Consider the following 21,377-nt stretch of genomic DNA (forward strand, 5'->3'; position numbering starts at 1 on the left):
CCCCGGCCAGGGAGCCGGCCAATGGGAGGAGAGGCGCCTCTACGCCGCGAAAACCGAGCCGACCAATCACGAGCCGACCAATCACGAGCCCCAGAGCTCGGCGCCTGCGCCAGCCCCGGAAGCGGCGGTTGAACCGTGAGGCGGCGCCGCGGCCCCCAGTGCCGCTCGTGGCGCTCCCTGGTCGGAGGTGGTTGGTGTTTTGTTTTGTTCCATTCATTTGCTCTGTAGTCATCATCTTTAGTGCTCCGAGGTGAAACTGGTTCTCCAAGGATGGTTTCTTTTCAACTAGCCTCTTTTCTGTTAGTTGGATAATGGTTCACGGTGATCTCCATGCTACCAAATCAGCTGAATATGGAGTGTCTTGTTGATGCACAGTTTCTCCATCCAGTTTACTTTTAAACTTTCCTGAATGTGTAATACTACAACTTGTTAGCACAGCATGGACCGTTTTAGGTATATCTCAGTCTTACAGCACCTCTGCGTTTCCCCTCTCACCGAGGGAGCATGGGGGGCTCACCGCTAACGGTGCAGTTCCATTCGGTAGATAAGACATAATAGGAATAAAGACAGCAGACTAGAGCAGCATGTACTTCAGACTCCAAAGGGAAAGCTGAGGATGCTATGGACAACGTAATGAATCGATAAGGTGTTTCCTACATGCTTCAGAAAACATCTATGAGTTGAGATACAGGCTAACTTTTAAAGCACTGCAGAGGCCCTTCAGAAAAAGCTCTCCCTCTTTTTTCAAGGCTAATTTGGTTCTTTCAAGGAAGAGTGGAAGTTTTAATGACCAAAGGACACAAAGATACCATAAAATACAGGATTATTCTGTTCAAACAGATATCACTTAAATTCGGTCTATAGTATTACTGCTTTGCTTTCTCCAGAGGAAAAAAAAAACCCTTAAAAAAAAAAAAAAAACTTTTGCCTTTTTTCTCTAATATGCTGGTCTATTTGATAAAGGTGTTGGTTTTTTTTTTTTTTGGTTTGTGTTTTAGTGCTAATCTCATTAGGCTCAAGTGTTTGCAGTCTGGCAATATTTGAAAAAGGCCCATATTTGGTGGCATGTCTGTGAGCCAGGGGGCAAGGAGCCAGCACAAGCAGCAGCATTTGGCTCCTATCCTTATACAGGATCTTAGTCTTGTCAGAGCATGTTTTACCACCACATCATGTGTTTCTGCTGGGGCCACGTTTACCTGACATAATCGTGAAGTAGTAGAGGTCACTTGCACGAAAACTAAATTAACAATAGCAGTGATAATGCCATAATGAATGAAACCAGACTGAGAATTCAGGGTGCTGGCATAGCACACATGCAAATAAGTGAGCAGCCTTTGCAAGGAATAGTGACTTGCCAATGTACAGTTTGCTTCAAAGTGGCATCACTGTTTTCAGAAATGGGTAAATGTGGGTAACCTCTATACTGGTATAAGATAAAGTCATGACATAACTAGACCGTTATTTGAGGAGGGTCAAATATGCCTGCATTCTTTTCACAGCTGTTTTTTCTGAATTATTTTTAAGCACTTCCTGTGAAATCTTTTGCTTAAATAGATGTTCTGCCATTTATCTTACTCAAATAATTGAAAATTTTCTTGTTTTCATCAGGTTTTCACCTTCCTTCCAGTAAACTAAGCCAAATATTTATTGCCCAGTCTTTTTAGATAACATGACTATGTGCTCTATATTGTATCCTTGTATTCTTTAAATGGGAAGAAAAATGGATACAATATAGAGCACACGATCCCCCTTTCATCATTTTCCTCAGGACTTTCTTTCCCTCTTAAATTGCCATGTCTAAAAATAGTCGCTGTATTCAAGCTGCGACTTCAGCACTGCTAAATAGAGCAGAATAATTGTCTCCCATGAGGTGCTCACTACACTCCTGTTACTCATGACAAAAATTAAATTTGCCTTATTTTCCATCGTCATATTGATTTGTGACTACATGTTTGTGATTCACTTCAACTGTAGATCCTTTTTTGCAAAATCCTATCATTTCTAGCTGTCTTCCGTAAGGTTATATGGGCCACATTTCTGTAAAGTCATTAGCAGGTTCTAAGATGTTCCTGGAGTAGAGATCCCTGCCTGACCAGGGCATCCACAAGCACATGAAAAGAAAGATCCATTAGCAGCTTTGCAGCAAAGCACTTTTTATGTCATATAGGATTTTCTCTGGGATATCTTACCAGCAAAATTCTCTGCTTTCTTCCACAGACAGCTCAGTTGCTTAGCTCTCTTGCTGTGTTTTAGTGACAAACTTGTGCTTTGTTTTTTTGTCAAACTTTCTTGTAACCCAGTATTGTAGTAAAGGCTCTATAAACATTTATCATGTAAACCAGCCAATGACAAAATATCAGGTCAATATTCATCAACAATTGAAAAAAGCTAATACAGTGTTAGGAATGCCAAATAGCTGACTTGTTGCTATTGTGATTGTCTGGAAATATTGGCACTGTTTGCCATGTCACTACCCTGAATGCTGCAGGCAGTCCTGAGCATCCCATCACAAAAGGATTAATGAACTAGAAATGCTCCTCTGCTTTTCTAGAAGCACTGAGGATAAACATAAGGTTATAGATACAAAGAGCCCTAATAGGTGATATCAGAGATCTGCCTAATACAGGGCTTTCTAAGAGTGACCAAGAGAAGACTCTAGGAACAGAAGACTCTAGGAAAGTCCCTTTGTACCGTACTCTCCCAGCCTCCACTAAGTTGTGAGTAAAGTAAGGAAAATCTATGAGGAAGAGTTAACTAGATGGTTTAGCTTAAAGAAACATCTGAGTGGGGTCATGATACAGGAACACAAATCATAAATCCCATGGAAAAAAGTGCATGAAGAATGGATATATACTGTTTTGTGTAACAAGTTAGGATACTCCCAATGAATTTCTCAGGCATCCAGTTTTTAAACAATCTAACCCATTTCATCTAACACAGAAGCAAACTATATGATGCAGTTCACTTGCATAAATATTACTTATGCATAAGCCTACTTAAGTTAATTAGGAAACTCCTTTCTGAAGGTTGTTGTGGATGTTAGCAAAACTAAAGATCAAATAAATTAGACATTATAAGGGAAAAGGTCTTGTCTGTTTGGGTTGCAACATGCAAAACTGTACACGGAGTTGTTCCTCTAGAAAGCTACAGGGCATAGACAGCTGGAAGGTGAGAGGAGTTTCTGTGCTGCCTTCTCCCCTCCTTTGCATTCAGAGATGAGCTCTGCCAAAGCAAGCTGGGCACCAGCTCTGACACTGCAGCTATTTTGGGTATCCCTTGTTTCAGCTTCTGTGATCTCTCTGGTCACTACCAGCCTGGGTATTTTTTAAGGCCAGATTACATACACCTGCTGTGTAGGCCATGGCTGGAGTTCGTTCTCTCTGCTACTCCAGCTGCCAGCAGTGGCTCACCTGGTGCCTTTGCCATGAGCTTCAAGTGAGAATAGATTATGCACTCCCCGGAGCAGAGCTAAAGTTAAAATATGATGCTAACAACCAGCATCTGTATCCTAACTTTTATCATCCCTTGGTTTTGATTTTATACATGTTACCAGAAGCTTTGTTAGGAGGGAGAAGGCACCCTGCAAGCTGCTCAAGTGATAGGGAGCAAAAAGGTGTTATAATAATCTTTGTTCTTTTACTCATCTTAGGATAAGATCACTTATTTTCCTTAATTAAAAACCTTTTAAAAATTACTGTCTTCCTTTAGATAAAGGTGATAAACACCAATATGTAAAGCCCTGTCAAAAGCATATGGGCCCCATGCATTACAATATACAGTGCTATCCACTATAAATAAGATAATAATCTGACCCCTTATATCAGTCTTATGTTACAGAGCCATGACACATTGCAGGTACAGTTAGGCTCTTCTTTACTCTTCCACCCCTAATATGATGGGCTTCTGCTTTACATAGATTATATAAACTCCTACACCTGGAGATGAAGTTGTTTATGTTGCAGATTGGCAATACAAACTTAGCAGCCAGGTTACAGGTGCTCAGAGCTCCTTAGAGCCCATTATCAACAGAGGGGCAGCTTTAACAATACTTCCAGGGAGAGGCTGGCAACCAGTACTAACAGCCAGCTTCATGCTGAGCTAAGCTGCTGTGACCCTTGCGACCTACAGCATAAAAATGCAGTGAGAGAAACAGCAAAAATAAGCTGTGCCTACAACATTGTGTTTGGATGCCTATTTTTTTTAACCTTTGAGTGAAACAGAAGCCTTTATTTGCTTACTTTTTTGTTTTGTTTTTTTTTCCCCTCCTCGATAGAGTAGTGTTTCTGCAAATATGCTGGAGGAGGAAAAAAGAGACCCCTGAAAACCTATCTGCCTTTGCTTAGCTCCTTAATTCGCTTACAGGCTGCCTACGCTTCTGGGGGGGTTAATATAATGACAGATCCTTCAATGGTGGATCACATGGCTCAACTGAAACTCAAGCTCCTAGAAAAGGTAAGTAGCAGCTCTTATTTGCTCTGCTTTCTGCTGATGATGCTTAAGCATTAAAAATTGTAATTTAATTATATTTCTAAGATAGAGACTCTGCTTCCAACTGCAAATCTTTTCTGCAAGTGAAGGAAGACCAACATGCATTAATGCTCTTTTGATATGATTGGAGATATCACCAGTTAATTAAGGCATCTGAGTTGTCACCAGTACAGGTTAGGAGTGAGTGACAGTGAAGGGAGGGCCTCAGGTGGTTTTAAGGTAGTCTCCTGTCTTCATTATTCCCTACTTTTCCAGACATTATACTGCTTAATGAAGCCTAGCTAGACCCTTACAGTGCAGAATACTAGTAGCTCTTTGCTTCAACTCTACACAGGTTCACTCAGGGTTCTCTGCTTGGCCCCATTCTTCTATCTGCAACCCGTCTAATATCCACTAGTTTCCATCTTCTGTATCCCTGTCTCCCGGGACCTGCTTGAAAAATTGATTAGAAGGAAAGACAGTTTGCCTAGAGATACAGATGCTGGAACCAGCATCTAACCTCTATGGGGATTTTTTTTTTTTTTTTTTTTTTGCCTTAGAGAAAGCGTTTTTTTGAAGGGAAAGCTTTTTGCTAGTATAAAGATATGCAGAACTTAAGAGCAAAGACAGAACACTATGTAAGTAAAAGGTCTTTAATTTCCGATAGTTAAAGAGCAGCAAGGGCTCTTTGCTCTCTGAGAAACAGGGAATTTGAGCACAATAACATAGAGAGAAGGACAAGGACCTAAGTAGCCAGGGTTTGATCCCACCGTACCTTGGTGAAACAAGCAGAGCAGATCTAGAAATGGTGGTCAGGTTCAAATAATCATTTGGATCACTAGGTAGTGCCCCAAGTCAAGCCAGGAAGTCAATTTACAGGTCAGAATTAATTGCAGTAACAGCTTGGTAGATCCATAGTAGTAATGCAGAGCTATAGACAGGAGGCCATCACTTTATGCTTCAGGTCCCGAATCAACATGACCTATAGCTATAAGTGAGACAGAAACCACTAATTCCCTTAAATAACTCAGTGTGGGGGGGGGGGGGGAGAGGGTGATAGGCTAGGGCTGAGCTTAAATAGGCTCCTACAGGCATGGGTTGAGGTTTTGGGTGAGGTTGGTAAGGTCTTCTAAAGTATACCATTGTACTTACGTTGCTTATCCTGACTACTTAAAGCTGGGTGCAATTGGGATTGAAATTTCTATATAACCTAGCTGTTCTACAAAGTAGCTGGTAGGGGGCAAACTGACAAATTAAAAGCATGTGTTTGAATTATAGCTTTATACTGAGGTGTTTCATATCTTTAGGAGAGCCCCTTATAGCTCTCAGTAGCTGTGAGTTAAGACTTAACAAGCATCCCTCATCTCTACCATTCTCTGTAGCGCAGTACTGGAAGTAGTTGTGAACTTTGCTCCATGATTCATAATCACTTCTCATGGTGGTTTTACTTACAGAAACTTGAAAATGAGCATGAGAACCTAGAGAGGCTGGATTCACCCCTGCCAACAGCGAGTAAGTGAGAGGCATTCATTCTAATGACAGATATGATATAGGAAAGGATTAGTGATGTTCTCAAGAACAAGTTCCTCAGTAGGTCACAGCAGAAGGTACAGTCTTATTAAAAGCTGGATGGTGCCTATGCTTCTGCCTGTATGGTGGGGGAGCGTTTTGGTTAATCAGAGCTTGCTCCGTTTTTGCTTTGGTGGCAAAGATTTTATCTGTATGACACAAAAGAGACTCTCACCTTGAGTCAGTGCTGCTTGAGCTTGATCCGGGTGTTTAAATCTGCATGCTGCTGCTGTAGGGGACACAAGTTTCATATGCAAGCTCTGATGAGAACTTGCACAAAAATGTTAATAGATGCACATTATATTTTTTGTGTTTCTGCATTTTTTTTCTCTTGTTCATGCACATTTGAAAGCCACAAATGCAAAAGATCAACCAACCAAGTACAAAGGCAGAGCAAAGAATGTCCTCCTGCCTAGGTATCCTTTGGAGTCTCTCAGTTGTGGGTGATGATTAAATTGGTGCAAACTACTGGTTATTTCAGCTGTGTTAGCTCCTACACTGTGAATGAGCCCCTTTGTCCAGTTGTATGCTTGGCACAGGTGATTCTGTATGTTCTTGAAAAGGAGCTGTTTTCAATTGCTCTGTGCCTCAGAGGAAACTGAGTAGGAAGAAATGCCTCTTATTATGCTGTGTTGCACCTTTGAATCTGAACTATGCAACTTTGTGTAGGCCACAAATAGGTTTTCACAAATAATTTTTAAAAACAAGCAATTCAAATAGTTTATGAATTAGATCATTACACTGAAAGAGTTATTCCTCCAAAGTATATTGATAACTTCCAAAAAAAAAAAAAAAACCCATATTTTATCAAGACTGTTAAAATGCTTCAAATTACTAGGAATCTTAAGGCACTGCATGTATGGGGTACTTTCGTGCGAGTATTGTTTAATGGAATGTTATTAGTCAGTGAAAAATCGTAACAGGTTTTGAAGGAGCTTGATAAAGGCAGAAGATCTGAACTCCTTTGTTTATTTGGTTTTAGTTGTCTCACAAGCTTTTATAAATAAATATCTAAACTTTGGTAATCTCATAAACGCGCCAGGATTCCTGCCCTCTGTTCCTGAACCAAGCTTAGAATCTAGTCTCCGATGTATTTATCTATTTTTAATTTTAATTTCAAAAGAGTTCAAAATCAGCCATATGTGGGAAGAATTGAAAAGGAGGCTGTTTCAGAACTAGAAAGTAACAGAGAAAAGCTGACATACAAAACAAGTTATTTTGATAAATCACGATGAACTTTCTTTAGATTTTGCACATCATCCTTTGTATGCACAGACTGTATCTAGAAAACTTCAGACTAAAATGAATTTTTAAGACAGAAGGTTAAAATGAGGCTTCATAGAGCAATCTTCAAGGAAGATACATTCTGTTTGTAGAGTTGCTGAACAGCAGTTTTTGTATGTGGTCCAAAGTCATTGCTCATTCATGGACTGGACAAGAATAACCTAAAGTGTTTTTTTTTGTTTGTTTGGTTGGGTTTTTTTTTTTTTTCTTTCTGGAAGAAACTAAGATATTTTAATGCCGTGTTTTCCAGAATTAATCTCATAATATAGGTGTTAGAATAGCTCTGTACTTGTCGCTTTTTTATTTAAGAAGATAACGGATGCCCTTTTTCAGGGAACAGACGTGAGGATATCCTTCAAAATGCCCTAAGACGAAGGAAAGATCTCCTGCAGGAGCTTAGGGTAAGAGCCTTCTGTGTTGTTAGACTGCAGTTTAATGTGATGAACATAGTAGTAGGCTTTGAAAGATAAAATTGTTACCATAACAAAAGAAGTAGAGGAAAACTTCCTTCTGTTTAGAAGGAGAAATAAGTGCAACAAATGAGCAAACTTCGGAAGTTGCATGCCCTGCAAACCTCCTCTTGAGAAACAAGTAGCAATGTTGCCTTCCCTCTCCTCCATGCAAATCTACATAGTTCTTGGAGGCAGTTTGCTATAACAAGAAAGATTCTTCTGCTGTGGCTGGGACCTGCTGTGCAACTACTGCTGCTCACCCTAAATAGTGCCCCTGTCTGGACCTAGAAAGGGGAAGATCTCTGGGTAGAAAGAACAGAATATGGAAATACTGAAGAAGGAAAATTTCAAAGTCTGCATATCCACTATCCATGTGAATTCAGTTATTTTCTGTCATTTAATTCTTATGCTGAGCAGTATTCATCCTCTGCTCTGCTGATCTATGTAGGCTGGGCTTGGCTATCGGGGTGGGGAGGAAGAAGTCAGAAGAACGTGGGTTTTTTGTTTGATTGTTTTTGTTTTGTTTTCTTACTACCGTTAACAAGGCTTGCACTGACCTCAGTTGGTGTGTTGATTGTTTATCCTGAATGGCTGTGTCATAAGATCTTGGAATAGTGCCAAAATGCAAGGCTTGTGGGGATGATCAACCACTGATGAAATCTTTTCCCAGAATATCTGTCTTTTTTCCTACTTTTTTGTCCCTTTGGCTTATACTGATGATCATCTGTCTTTAAGGTATATGGGGAAAAAATGCCTTGTTTGTTTGTACTTTTTCCAATTCATACAAAATCAGCTCTGTCTGTTTTCCTACATGCAGAAGTCACTTGTATTCTGCCTGTTAATTCAGCAGTTGTGGGAGCTTCTGTAACAATGTTTTGGTGAGAAACTGTGCTCCTCTACGGTGTTGCAAGGACTAATCCCAGTTAGTGAGTGTAATTACATTGTCTTCCTTTCAGTTATGAAATTTTCCTTAAAAAGATGCTTGATCTTGCAGGAGCATCACCTTTTGGAAGAACTGTCACAGCCACCTGCGCCAGCTGGAGGATACTGTAAGAACAACAGAACCGATCCCCAGAGCCTGATCTACCAGCTGCCTTTTCCAGCTTCCCGAGTAGAGCCACCAAGGATCATCCAGCAGACAGTAAGGATCCTCTCTTCTCCTTCCTAAGAAATATTTACTAGCACAGTACCTGTTAGATACAACTATAGCAAACAGACGGACCTGAATCTGTGTAGAAACACTCATCCCACCAAAGTGAATATATGCCTTGCTGTTGGATTGGACTGTCTAGATGTGGTTGAAGGGAAATCCTTTTCCACTTTAGAAATAAGGCACAAAGGTAACAAAATCAATGGTTAACCATTGAAACAAGTTGCCAAGAGGGGTGGAACCATGGCTGGAAATGATTTTGGGGAACACTGGCTTTAGTCTGCTGCAAACTATCAAGCTCTAGACAGGAAAGTGACTGGCATTTTCTGATTTGGTACACTTAGTAAGTCAGAATAGAGGATTTAAAAATCCTGTTTGGCCTTAAAAATATGAAAGTCATCAACGGACAAAAGACCAGTTCTAAGGCTCATGCTACTTGATAGTCTTGTCGTAGATAAATGATTTGTTTGAAGGTAGAAAACTGAGGGTAGGACTTGATAGACAGGTCAAGCAGCAGAGGGAGGTCTTCAGCGGAGCCTTGCTGTCCGGACAGGTAAGTGGTTTGGAAAAGAGAGCGAGCAGTTAATAAAGTTTACTGGTGGTATTAAATTAGTCAAACTAGTAAGAGTATAACCTTTGGAAAGATCTTATGAGCCTAAGTGAGTGACAGGGAAAAAGCTCATGGGTATTATTTGGAATATGTATGTATAAAGTGATGCATAGGAGCAAAAAGTCACCTTCACTTCCAAAAAAAATGGACTCTAAGCCCATCATAACCATGGAGAAGCAAGATCTTGAATGTATGATACAGATTTCCATTTAAAATATCATCTCAGTTTTCAGTAATGTGGTTTTTGCTTGTTTGCTTGTTTTTGTTTTAGTATTAGGTGTTGTATCGGGGGAAGGGAATGTAATTATGCTATTATGTGTAGTTTCAGTCCCTCTTTTGTAATCACTTCTTCTGAATAACTTGTGTTTGAAGGTTTCCTTTTACTGTCTATGGGGATAGATGCTGGGATTTGATTGTATTTATTTCTATGTCTCAATTTCCTTTTGAGACTTTTCCTTACTTCTAAGATGCTCTTAGACACAAAATACTTTTTTAGATTTGTAATTCAGTAGCTGAATAAGAGAAAGCATTGTGCTTTTTGGACAGTATGATACAGGCTGTATCGCTGCATCGTTGGCACTGATGTGTTCTGGCACCAGTAACTTAAATAACTTTCTATCTTTAAGCATTATATATCCAAGCAAGGCCTGCCAAATAATATCACCATTTTCAAAACTTGATCACTAGTCTTCAGTTGACAAGCATCATAGTGCTTTTGTTTTGGTAGGGTTTTTTTGAGAAAGGCAGAAAACATTTCTTTCATTAGAGAATAATCTATCCCAGTTATTAGTATACAGTTGGACAGCTCCTCAATCCTGACTGCAGCTCAGGGTGTACTTTTTAGTGCTTGCCTTCACTGAGACCCATTCAGCAAAGTGTAGTAAGCTGTGTCCTGGGCCAGTCCACAAGTGTTCTTCCTTATGGCTGCACCCTACAGCATGACACAACATTTGCTGCTGGAGATGCCAGGAGAACAGTGCAAGCTGCAGGCTCCCTCGCAGAGATGCAGGACAGGTTGCGTGTCTCGCGCTTCGGTGCGATGTGAGCAAGGCGTAGAGGGCCTGCCATTGGAATAGTCCCAGTAGCAAAACTGTCACCGAACTACAAAATGATATGCTTTGGCAGTGCAACAGGGATGGTATAACAGCAAATTCATGTCAGAGGGATGTGACGGGTGTTAAGGGACTCCCAAGACACTTGAGCCAGTTGGGAGGGAGTCTGCTGGAAATGGGCTGTAAGTCAGAAGACTCCTGGCTCGGGAAACAGCATACCCTCTACGGGCCTCTCCTCCTATGTGACTGTAACATATCTGACACTGCTCCCGTTGCCTCAAAGGATGTGCTGAAGCTCTTCATCTTCCTTCCCTCCACACAGTCAGGAGCTCGCTGTTGCCAACACGACACACTCATTCCCTGCTGAGGTGAAGCAGTAACTGAGAAGGAACTGGTTACAGGTTGCTTTTTGCAGCTGTCACTCTGCTCCTTTCCTGTAATTGCCCTGCTGCATTTTTGTTCTGCATACTGCCTACTGCAGATATAAAATCCTCCCTTGTTTCCAGATTTGGGTTAGGTGTTAAGAATTTTATCCAAGATGTTAAGGAAGAGGTGGCTGTCACATGTTCGTCATCACAACAGCAGTGCAGAAATTCTTTTTTTGCTCAGAAAACAGATACCTCTGAATTATTATAGGAATTACGAATAGGTTAGAAGATGCTATTTTATGCTTTTCCAACTTAGGAATGTAAATTTGGTTTGAATTGCATGATTAACACTTAACTGAGGTTTAAAACCTTGTGTTCGTGTTTCTATAAGTTTTCATAGACCAGTGGTGCACTTTCTATTTTGTTAGTCACATTAAATGCCTAAATACTGCTATGGATCTTGGTCTCTGTGCATGCTGTGTTCATATGGAGACAGTTCTAGAGTAACAGATGTATTAAACGTCTGCCTCTGACCTAACTATAACATGAGAGAGAACCCTAGCAAACACCTCTGAAAGAAGTGAAGTCTGGATCTTTCAGTATCCAGACATGTTCCTTTCAGGCCTGAAGTGGAAATGCTAAGGCCACATGTAAAAAGCCAGCTTATCCTCTGATAGCTATGGCTGAGGGTATGAACAAGTTACCATGGGATAAAAGCTAGAAATAGCAGTCACTCTGCAGTGACTGCTTTGTGTGCAAGGTAACCTGAGGTAGCATCTGCCGAAATAAGAGCCTAATGCTCCTATGTGAGACTTAAAAGGGAGGAACAGATGAGCTAGCTCACATACTCATTCTGCCAACAAAAGCTTTCTCTTTGCCATGACCCTAACTCTGACTCATCGCACAATGAGTTTTTTTTTTTTGTATTTCCAGTGTAACTTATCTTTTAAAGAAGCTGCTTAAAAGGAGGAAGAAAAGAAAGGATGGGCTTGTATCCACCTCTAGTATTTTGTTGTGCTCTGTACCAGAGTGAGTCGTGCCTACGTGTGGTGTGGCTCATGTCAGCGCATTTAACTGTTCTAGAGATCTGAACAGGGCAGCTGCTGGTGTGCTCCCCAGAGCAGTGTTTCAGAATAGGTACATGCACAACTCTCATATTTAAATTTTCCATGCTCCCTACAGAGCACAGGAGTACAAAACTATGTGGTACCCTCAAGCTATTACGTGGACACAGAGCTGGTCTCTCTTCATTTATAGCTTGGGGTCAGCTGCTGTCAGTGTGAAACAGGTGCCAGAGGTGACGGATCAAGATGCAGAGTGCAATAACCCAAAGGGAGGGATCTGCTGGCCAAGGACAGCCTTGACTTTCTCCACTTTCCTTTCTCAGATGCCTCCACAACCGGCTACTATCATCCAGCAGTTACCTCAGCAGCCCCCACTAATAACGCAGATCCCTCCTCCGCAGCCTTTTGCAGCCCCTCACTCTGGAAGCATCAAGGAAGGTAATGTTTTCTCAGTCTAGCAGCAAGTTTCCATTGCTTGCATCCCAAGAAGGCAAGAAGGGTATTGCTATAAGGGGAGCGATGCATGGGACAGCATCCAGTTTACAAAGTGATGTTTTGTTTTACAGTCAGCCTGCTGTTGGAGCTATGGGAATTGCATTTTGTAGAACTAGATTCTGTTTCTAAGACCTGGAGACATATTGTTTTTGTTAAAATTTTTAAAAAAAGAGTATATACAAAACAAATTGTATAGGAGTATGGAGAATTAAAGCATATAAATCCAAAATGCTGAGTAATAGTGACAAGAATGGCAGGTGGAAACTCATACAGATGGTTCCAAAATTACCAAACAGGCTTCTAAAAAATATGTTTCATTCTTTGTTTCCTGTTAGTCTGCTCTATACTCTCCTTTGGAAAAAAAAGAGGCTTTTATTAGGTAAATGAATGGCCTGTGTTTGGAAACAAGACAGAACAGCTGAAGGTGCTCTTCCAAACATTCCTATGCCAACAGAAAGCAGTCTAGTGTATCTACGGATCAGGGAATGTTCCTGTGAAATAAAACATGAACCAAAAACTGGGATGAGTTCCCTTGCTCAGTCTTCAGCCACAGGTTTCTGCATGCTACAAAAAAATCTCTAGTCACTAAACTACAGTAGTTCTTTGATTTCGTCATTTGAGTCTCCAAATTTATTTGAATCAGTTTATTATCATAAATGAACTAGTCCCAATAACACAAGTTTCTTCTGAAGTTGATACATTTACAGTAATCTTGATATGACCAATTAATTAAAAAGACTTGCTTTAACTGTTTTCATCTCAGTTAAATTAGTTCTACTGCATTGTTCCTTCAAGATCAGGGCCCAGACGTGGGGAGTGGATCTGTTTTAAAGTACACATGGCGTGGACTTTGAAGGTGGCCCTGCTGTATCATGGATAATGGAGGGAATATAATATATAATAAGGGAATATAATAATAAGCATCACTTCCCATATAAGGAAGCTTCCTTATAAGCTTATAAGCTTCCTTATATGGGAAGTGATGCTTATTATTATCGGAAGTGATGCTCTTGAGATGTCCCCCTGGGCTTGGCTCAAGTCCCTGCTGGCCTGAGCTCCACTGGACAACCTTTCCCCACCCTGTCGGTGAGTGTAGCTGGTAGGTGGGAATAGGGGGGAGGTTTACAGTGAAAATAACTGACAGAAGATGCTCAACAACACCTTCACTGTAGAAGGGAGGAGGAAAAGGAGAGCTGGCCTGGGCGATCTGATTCATAGACAGGATTCTGCACTGTCTGGCCAGATAATGCCAATATTCATTTTCAGCAATTTTGTTTGGGCTGTGACCATTCTGTATGCTGGAGGGTTGTTTCTACTGAGGTGCTGTTGCTGTTTGAATGTTTCTGGTAAAGCTCTTACCTTCTTCTTTGGTATGACCTCTCCCTAGATATGGTGGAGATGATGCTAATGCAGAATGCTCAGATGCACCAGATCATCATGCAGAACATGATGCTGAAAGCTCTGCCACCGATGGCATTTGCGCAGGCTGCTGGACCCAGCTCTCTCTTGCTTCAGCAAGCTCAGCAGGTACAGACACAAGGGTTTGCAGAATGTCCTTGCTTTCTTGGGTACCTTAAATTTTCTTCACGGTGCTGTTCCTTAGAAGCACCTATTCTCTTCCGGCCCAAAAGGGCCAATTCTGATTCTATGCCCAATGCCGCATTGTTGGCTGGCTTGGGTCTCCTGCAGGCCTCGTGTGGTTCTGTTTAGCACTTTGTGGAGACCTGACAGAAGAACGCTTTGGGCGCAAGAGCAAACTGAATAACAAACAGACTATGCGTGGAAGAGATGTATATTGGGCATCTACTGCTGCATCTGCAGCTTTAAGATTCTAAAACCTGCTGATCTCCAGTGAAGCAACATTTAGTATGGTTTTTCCAGGCTCCACCACACCAGTGACTCACCTCTAGTCAAGATATAGCAGCAGGCGTTGGCTTTTGCAGGTGCAAATCCACAAGCTGCAAACAGCAGGGCAATATTTGTGATACAAATCCCATCATTTGTGAAATTTGACCTGACAGTCTGAAGTGGGCTAGAGCTGAAGCATGGATATTCTGATTGCACTTGGAGCCTCACAGCACTAGTTACGGTCCCTCTGAAAAATCAATGGGTACCATGTGTCAAAAGGGCAACTTTTAAATATATTTAGGTATCTAAGATATAGAGATTTTCCAAAACACATCAGTGTCTAGTACCTAATAAGAGGTAGACAATTTTGTACATATCCTTAAGGTGTCCAATTTCTAAGCTATTTTTAACAATCCGATATGGATACTTAGCTGCCTTAAATGCTTTGGAAAAATGTATTTCTAATCTCTGCTCTGAAGAGTGTATTATCTAAGAAGCAAGGACAATTCTCTGGGGAGAAGGAAATGCATCTTGTGGTGCAAAGACCTCCCTTATACATTTCACTGCCTTAATATTCAGATTCATTATGACTTCACCCTTTGCTGTAAGAAAGATTTTTTGTTGTTGTTGGATATTAAAATCATCAGGTGTTAAGAACGTAACTTGCATCCTTCTGCAGTAGTTGACCAGTTCACCAACACCTTTCCTGCATACTATTTGCAAAAGTATTAAATGACTAACTTAGAAAGCTTTCAGCTTTTTACTGTTAGGGGTAGGAAATATAATAGTCCTCCATACCCCATCATTCAGCCTGGAGGGAGCTGACATTTTTTGCACCTGTTGAGGCTGAATGTCTGCTTTGGACACAAAGCATTTGATAGCAGCTGCCAGCTCTCATGTTTCAGGGCACTGAAATCTCAGAAGCTACCATGAGTTGCAGCCAGCAGGCTGCTGTGACACTGGCAGGCTAATTTATTTCCTCGCAGATTTGTTGTGGAGATGGCAGGAGGTGCTGGCATTACCGTGTGTCAGAGCTGGGCTGAGTTATCTCAGACAAAGGAGGCAGATACTTAGGTTACAGAAACCCATCTTACTCACATTAAAAAAGCAGTCATAACCCCCTCTTAAAGAGGGAAGCCATGCTGCTCTCATAACCAATTTTCCGAAGAGAAAGCTCTCATGTCCCCTGTTCCATCAAACCACTAATTTTTTTCCTATTTTCCTTAAACTTTATCTCTTGATTACTTCTTTAAATATTCTTTCTCTGAGTTTTAAAATAGCAGGCTCTTGATAACAAGCATTTACTGGACCTGTTATACATGAGCCTGTGAAACTGCTCTGGCCACAAGATTAAAAAAAAAAAAAAACCCTTTTAGTAAGAGAAGACTGAGCAGAAACACCAGTGCTTGGTCAGAGTTGCTGGCAGTCTCTTGCTGTGGCAGTACAAATAGAACAAGCTGCCATTTGTTCCTCTCCAACAAGGATTCACCGCTTGCTGCTCCTGTGCTTGTGAAAGCAGAAAGGCCCAGGCCGTCCGCCGTGCACCACCACCACCACTACCCTCCCCCGGGAGTGCTGCCCGCCCTGGGCTACGCTGTGTGGCCCCCAGCAGCACAGGCCGGGCTCGTGAGCCAGAGTGGAGGATTCCCATCCATGGTGCATCCCGTGCCTGGAAGCGTGCTCCCTGCTGTGCACACGTGAGTAAAGGGGCTGGCACACAGTGGCGCTTGCTTTAACCCTTCCTCCTGCACATGTGAGGTGTTAGGGTAGAATAGAAAGTCTCAGACCGTAAGTTACCCTGGCTTTTCACTAAGACTAGCCTAGAGTATTGTCTTTAACATAAAAATATAAGATTATGGAGACTTAGACAATCATCTGTTAAACTAAATCTTATGTAATAACTTTGCTAAGTAATTAAGGCTCACTTGCTATGAAATAAACATAAGAATGGGACAAGCTCCACAGATGCTACCAGGTAAGAAATAGCAGTCTTATTCCCATTTCCAGCTTGGAGGTGGCTTAGCCATAGCTCAGTAGAGCTGCCTGGCTCCAGTTTGCAGTGGCTGTTCTGCTGGGTTTGTGTACGGTTAGAATCCAGCAGAGACCTAAATAAGAGCTGACTGATCTGCATTCAGACTAACGTTTTCAGTATTATTAATATCCTTAAAATACTGTGGAAGCATTTGCTAATCAAAAGAGCCAAAAAAAAAAAAAAAAAAGATTGTCACTAAGCAAATCTGTTTAAAGGGAGGGAAGAATATATAAATAAAGCTGAGCTTCTGGAATGAGGTTGTGTTTGCAGATGGGGTGTGTGTTGTTTGTTTGTTTTTCCAAGTGCAGAAATGGATGGCCTTCTCCCCAGGTTGCCTCCAGGTCTATAGAGTCCTCGAGCCCTCAGGTAAGCAGCCAGCTTCTCCCAGTGCTTGCTTGCCTATGTCTTCCCTGCTGTCTTGGAGCTTTTCTTGGCCTGCTTTCTAGGTGTTGGCAGATCATTCCCAGGGACCAGCTTTCGAAAGAGTGCATTGGCCCCTTTAGCCCCCGTTAGCCAGCCTGCTGCTGTGAATAGCAGTGACAGGAGGGGACATTGGCAAGGATCCAAACAAAGAGAATGTCTTGCCCTATGCATCAGGAAGAGATAGCAAGAAATGAGACACAGTGCTAAGAAGCATTATGTGCTGATGCTGGTAAGGAAATACCATTGATAGTGTTGTCTGGCTGGGGGCAACGCTACTGCTTTTGTCAGAACAGTATTTATTTTTGTGCCACTTCTCTTTCAAAGGCTCGTTAAACAGAAGCATGCAGTGGAGGTGGCTGCCTTCTCAGGATCTTCTGACATGGGTATCTCCATGGCCCTCTCTAGCATGGCATGGGATTTGAATTCCTGAACAGATGTTTAGCTAATGGGATTGTAAAGCATGAGCATTCTTACCCCTTTCACTTTTGCATGGATTTGCAATCTGTTCAGGCACACATCTCAGCTGCTTCCAGCATCAGTGCAATTAACAGTCTTTTACCTATTGGCCAAAATCAACAAAGGGAGGTCTAATATTTTAAGCTGCTGTCTTTTTCCTTCTTCACCTACCTTTCATCATGAATTCTGAGCTCTTACATATCTACACTGTCCTTTTGCAGCTGCAATAAGGTTATCTCTGATTACCACCAAACCCAATAAAACTGCTTTTCATGTTACAGGTGGCCTGAATACTGACTGCACACACTTCTCTAAGTCAACCATAGCCTCCCTGAAGTCAACTTTCACTGGAACAGTTCCTATATAGTCTGGCAGCCTAATGTCTTTATAACTGCACATCAGTACAAGAAGTGAGGCAGAATGACTACAGATCTTCAGCTGGACCATGCACCTGCTGTCAGCTCAACAGTTTCACCTGGTTCAGCTGTTTCTTCTCATCTTCCAAGCCCAGAGCAGCAGCAAACAGTCACCACTTTTTCACCCTCTTTCCTGAAACCCAAGAAATTATGTCCCCAAATGTTCTACAGGCTTGACATCCTGCAATAGCCCCAGGGGCATGAAACAAGCTTAACACCACTATTATTTGAACCACCACAAATGAGTATGACCTAGCTCCCGGGATAAGAATCCCCTTCATGTGGGATTCAGGAAAATGTGCTTTACAAAGGAGGCAGCTGCCTGCCTTTGGGGAAAGATAATGCAAATAGAACAAAGGATTTCTCAATAAGGTTTTAGTCATCTAAAGCACTTAATCAGCCTAAAGTATTCTTCTCTAAAGGTTTTTTGTTTTACTCTGAGATATGCTTATTCTATAGTAATTACCTGTCTGGGGAATCAGAAATTAGAGGAGCAAGACAAATGCAAGTTACCTACATAATATATGAAAACATGGGCATTGTATTTTCCTAAAAATTAAGACTCTTCCTAAGCTTTAGGTTTACAAGGCTTGTAGTGTATGGATAAATAATTCTTAGGGGAAGAAAAAGAAACAATCTTTTTTCCCCTCATAGTCAAATGTTTAAAATGCAATCTCTGTAACCATGTTTAACTGCAGTTAATTTTTTCTGCCTCAGGAGGGCTCTGCCTCTCAGTCCTTTAAGTCTTGTACTTAAAACGCTATCCAGGATTTTCTTCTCAGCCACCTATTGGAGATGGATTTAAGCAGTCTGGAATTGCGTATATGTTTCATTATTCCATAATATTTCCTTCATCCACTCAGGGTTTACATTTGGTCAAAAAAATCCAAGGTTATTCCTTGAATATTAATGTCTCTTTCTTCAGTGATATATTATGAATCAATACCTTTCCCTTTACTTTTATAACTGTTTTTCAGATGGCAGCCTTTAATCAGAGACAGCAATCTCTCTTTTTGCCATCTTTTAGGATTCCTCAGAAAGCTAGGTTTATGGCCTTCAGGGATCATTGTGCTTAATGCAAAAAAATGAGTAATGAGTTGATGACACTTTTAAGTGCCTTGTTATCTTGTTTGTTTTTAAACTGGATTTATCTGATGCATTATCAGGGAATTTATTGATTCAGAATGCTATTGTCATGGTTGATGTACTCCACCAAAATTAAAGAAAAGAAGGGAGGAAATCTTTACACTGGTTTTGCCTGATGAAATGTGTGACCAAGTTTGCTAAAGGAAAGCAAGAGACTTAAATTTTGCTTGGAATGGTTACCCAGTGGAAAAGATACTGCACTGGACATAAATAATCCCCAATTTGTGAAATTTAATCTGTTCTATGAAGAACTATTTTCTGTAGCTCACTTTGGCAGAAATTGGCTGATCTGTATCATCTTGGAAGAAAAACTTTCAGACTGTAGCAGTGGTCAGAGTCTCCACTGCAGGTGGCGTGTCTTGTTCAGGGTTGGGGAAGCATCCCTAAAACTATGCATGCTTGAAAACGTATTTTCAGATCAGAAGTTGGATGTTTCCATCTGCATTTCCAGAGAGATACTTTATAAACTGAGCAAAGGAGAGAAACTTCACCCATGGTGTTTTACTTGTTCTCTATCCTGAATCTTGTTACTAGTTTAGGTAAAATTTTAGCATCTTAAAGCACTAGCAATCTCACAGGATATTCTGCTCTGGATGGATGCTGGCAGCCCCACAGAGATTAAATGTCTATAGAGAACCAGGCTCTGCTAATAATGCAGTCTCTGGCATTTTACAGAAATGTTTTCCAAAGCAGCAAAGTTAGGCCTGACGTTTCTTCAAGGGACCTTTATTTCTTTCTGACCTCCTATTTCTTCTTAAGTGGGTCATTAAATGTGAAATAATCCTTAAATGCTGGATAAGCATGGCCTGGGCTCTGCAGTGCCTGTGCCTGGAGCGTGTGGGGAGCAGCGGCACATGGGCCCTGCCAGCCCTGGCTAAGGCAGGGGTTTGCACTTGAGCTCCCAAGCAGCCAAAGCGATGCCTCCTCTACGGGCAGCATGTACGTGCACCCGCCATCCTTGCTTTTCTTCCAATCCACCTACCTGCTTCTGTGTCCGTGAGGGTCTGTTCTGCCTTAAATAGTAACAAGCTCTGCCCTTGGCGTCCCCTCGACCTGTGTTTGGATGCCTCAAACCAGATTGCTTCCCCACCCCCCCCGCCAAAATATATATATATATATATATATATATATATATATATATATATATATATATATATATGGAAAGATTACCAAGGTCATTGAATCATAGCTGAGGTTGCTTGTGCCAATCTAACCCAGCCATTCAAAGAAGACTATTATAAGACCAACTTTAATTACATGATGGTATACTGTGTTACCCACAGGAGATCGTGAATTAATTAGCATATCTTAAAGCATGGTTCTTAAATTAGTAAGCCACAGTGCTGCAGTAATCTGTAAAGCCTGCAGCACAGACATCCAGAGAGTGTTGGGAGGGAAATTTCCAAATAATAACTGGCACTGCTGGAAGCTAATGCTTTGCTGACGGTGCGCCGAAAACAATTTGGAAATAATTTTACTGCTAATTACCATGTAAACCTTACTTTGCTCCTTGGCTTCCCCTCTTCTGCTTTCTGTGCCCCTTTGCTTGATGCAGGCTTTGTGGGTGGGATGCGAAGAAATGGGCCTGAATACCAAACAGGGCAATTGAGGCTGGGCAGGAATGCTTCCCAACCTATGGATAACAGCACGCTAAAATGGAGCCTCTGGAGAGCGCATGAAATCTGCATCCTGGGAGGACTCTTGGAACAATTCAGACAGGTATATAGGTATTATGTAAAGAGAGCTGATCCTGCCTTTGGGCAGACTTTTTAGTTTTGTTTTTATTTGCTGTAGATATGTTAGCCGATCAGATAGCATAAATCAATTCACTGTTATGTAGATCAAGGAAAACTACTGGAGCATTCTCAGTGGTGACTTACTTAAAGGAAATGTCAGGGCCCTACCTGCACTAAAAGGTTTTAATTGCCTTGATCACCCTCACCTATGGCCGTGCCATGCCCATGGGTCCAGGAGCACCATTTAAGCTCAGCCCTGGGCCTTTAGTCCTTGCCTGAGCTGTGTTGCAGGTATCCTTGTGTCCTGCATGGTTGCAGTTATATCTCTGCCTTGGTGTGGAGCTTGCAGGTCCAGACCCGAACCTGTGGACTGACTCCATGGCCTCATCTTGAACCTGCCTTCTCCTTACGGACCTGCCTGGTTTATTGGCCTGTGTCTGACCCTAGTTACCTCCGCTAAGCCTGAGCAACTGCTCCAGGCTGTATGTTGCAGGGTTTGCAATGAGTGGTGGGTAGCGTCTGCAGCTCTGACTGCTATTGTGTGTTAGCTGTAATCCTTATGCTATGAGAGTAGTGGAGAACTGAATTTCAGCATGGCCTTATTTATTTATTTTTCCTTCAGATCATGGACTATGTTCTTGAATAAGAAAGCATCTTTGTCCCCTGCTTCAGGACAAGAAGCATTCTAATCCTTATTCCTGAACACCTTACCACCAAAAGAGCTGAATCACGTAGCTGGCAGAGTTTTGTTTATTCTTTAAGTCTTTAAAGCATTGTTCACCCTTTCAGCAGAGCCCTGCTCTGCTCAC

The 21,377-nt window shown here is 41.6% G+C and overlaps 1 protein-coding gene across 1 annotated transcript; it reads left to right on the forward strand.

Annotated features, from left to right (window-relative positions):
* Positions 1 to 3,360: 3,360 nt before the first annotated feature.
* CUNH21orf58 (chromosome unknown C21orf58 homolog) lies at positions 3,361 to 16,060 on the forward strand. Its single transcript, XM_010222369.2, has 8 exons — positions 3,361 to 3,435; positions 4,363 to 4,452; positions 5,922 to 5,979; positions 7,654 to 7,721; positions 8,767 to 8,913; positions 12,340 to 12,454; positions 13,899 to 14,038; positions 15,842 to 16,060. The coding sequence occupies exons 1-8, from the start codon at positions 3,361 to 3,363 to the stop codon at positions 16,058 to 16,060; spliced, it is 912 nt and encodes a 303-aa protein (XP_010220671.2).
* Positions 16,061 to 21,377: the final 5,317 nt, after the last annotated feature.

Source organism: Tinamus guttatus, unplaced genomic scaffold (genome assembly GCF_059628265.1).
Source record: "Tinamus guttatus ecotype Peru unplaced genomic scaffold, ASM5962826v1 Tinamus_guttatus_pri_ptg000702l, whole genome shotgun sequence".
Taxonomy (NCBI): domain Eukaryota; kingdom Metazoa; phylum Chordata; class Aves; order Tinamiformes; family Tinamidae; genus Tinamus; species Tinamus guttatus.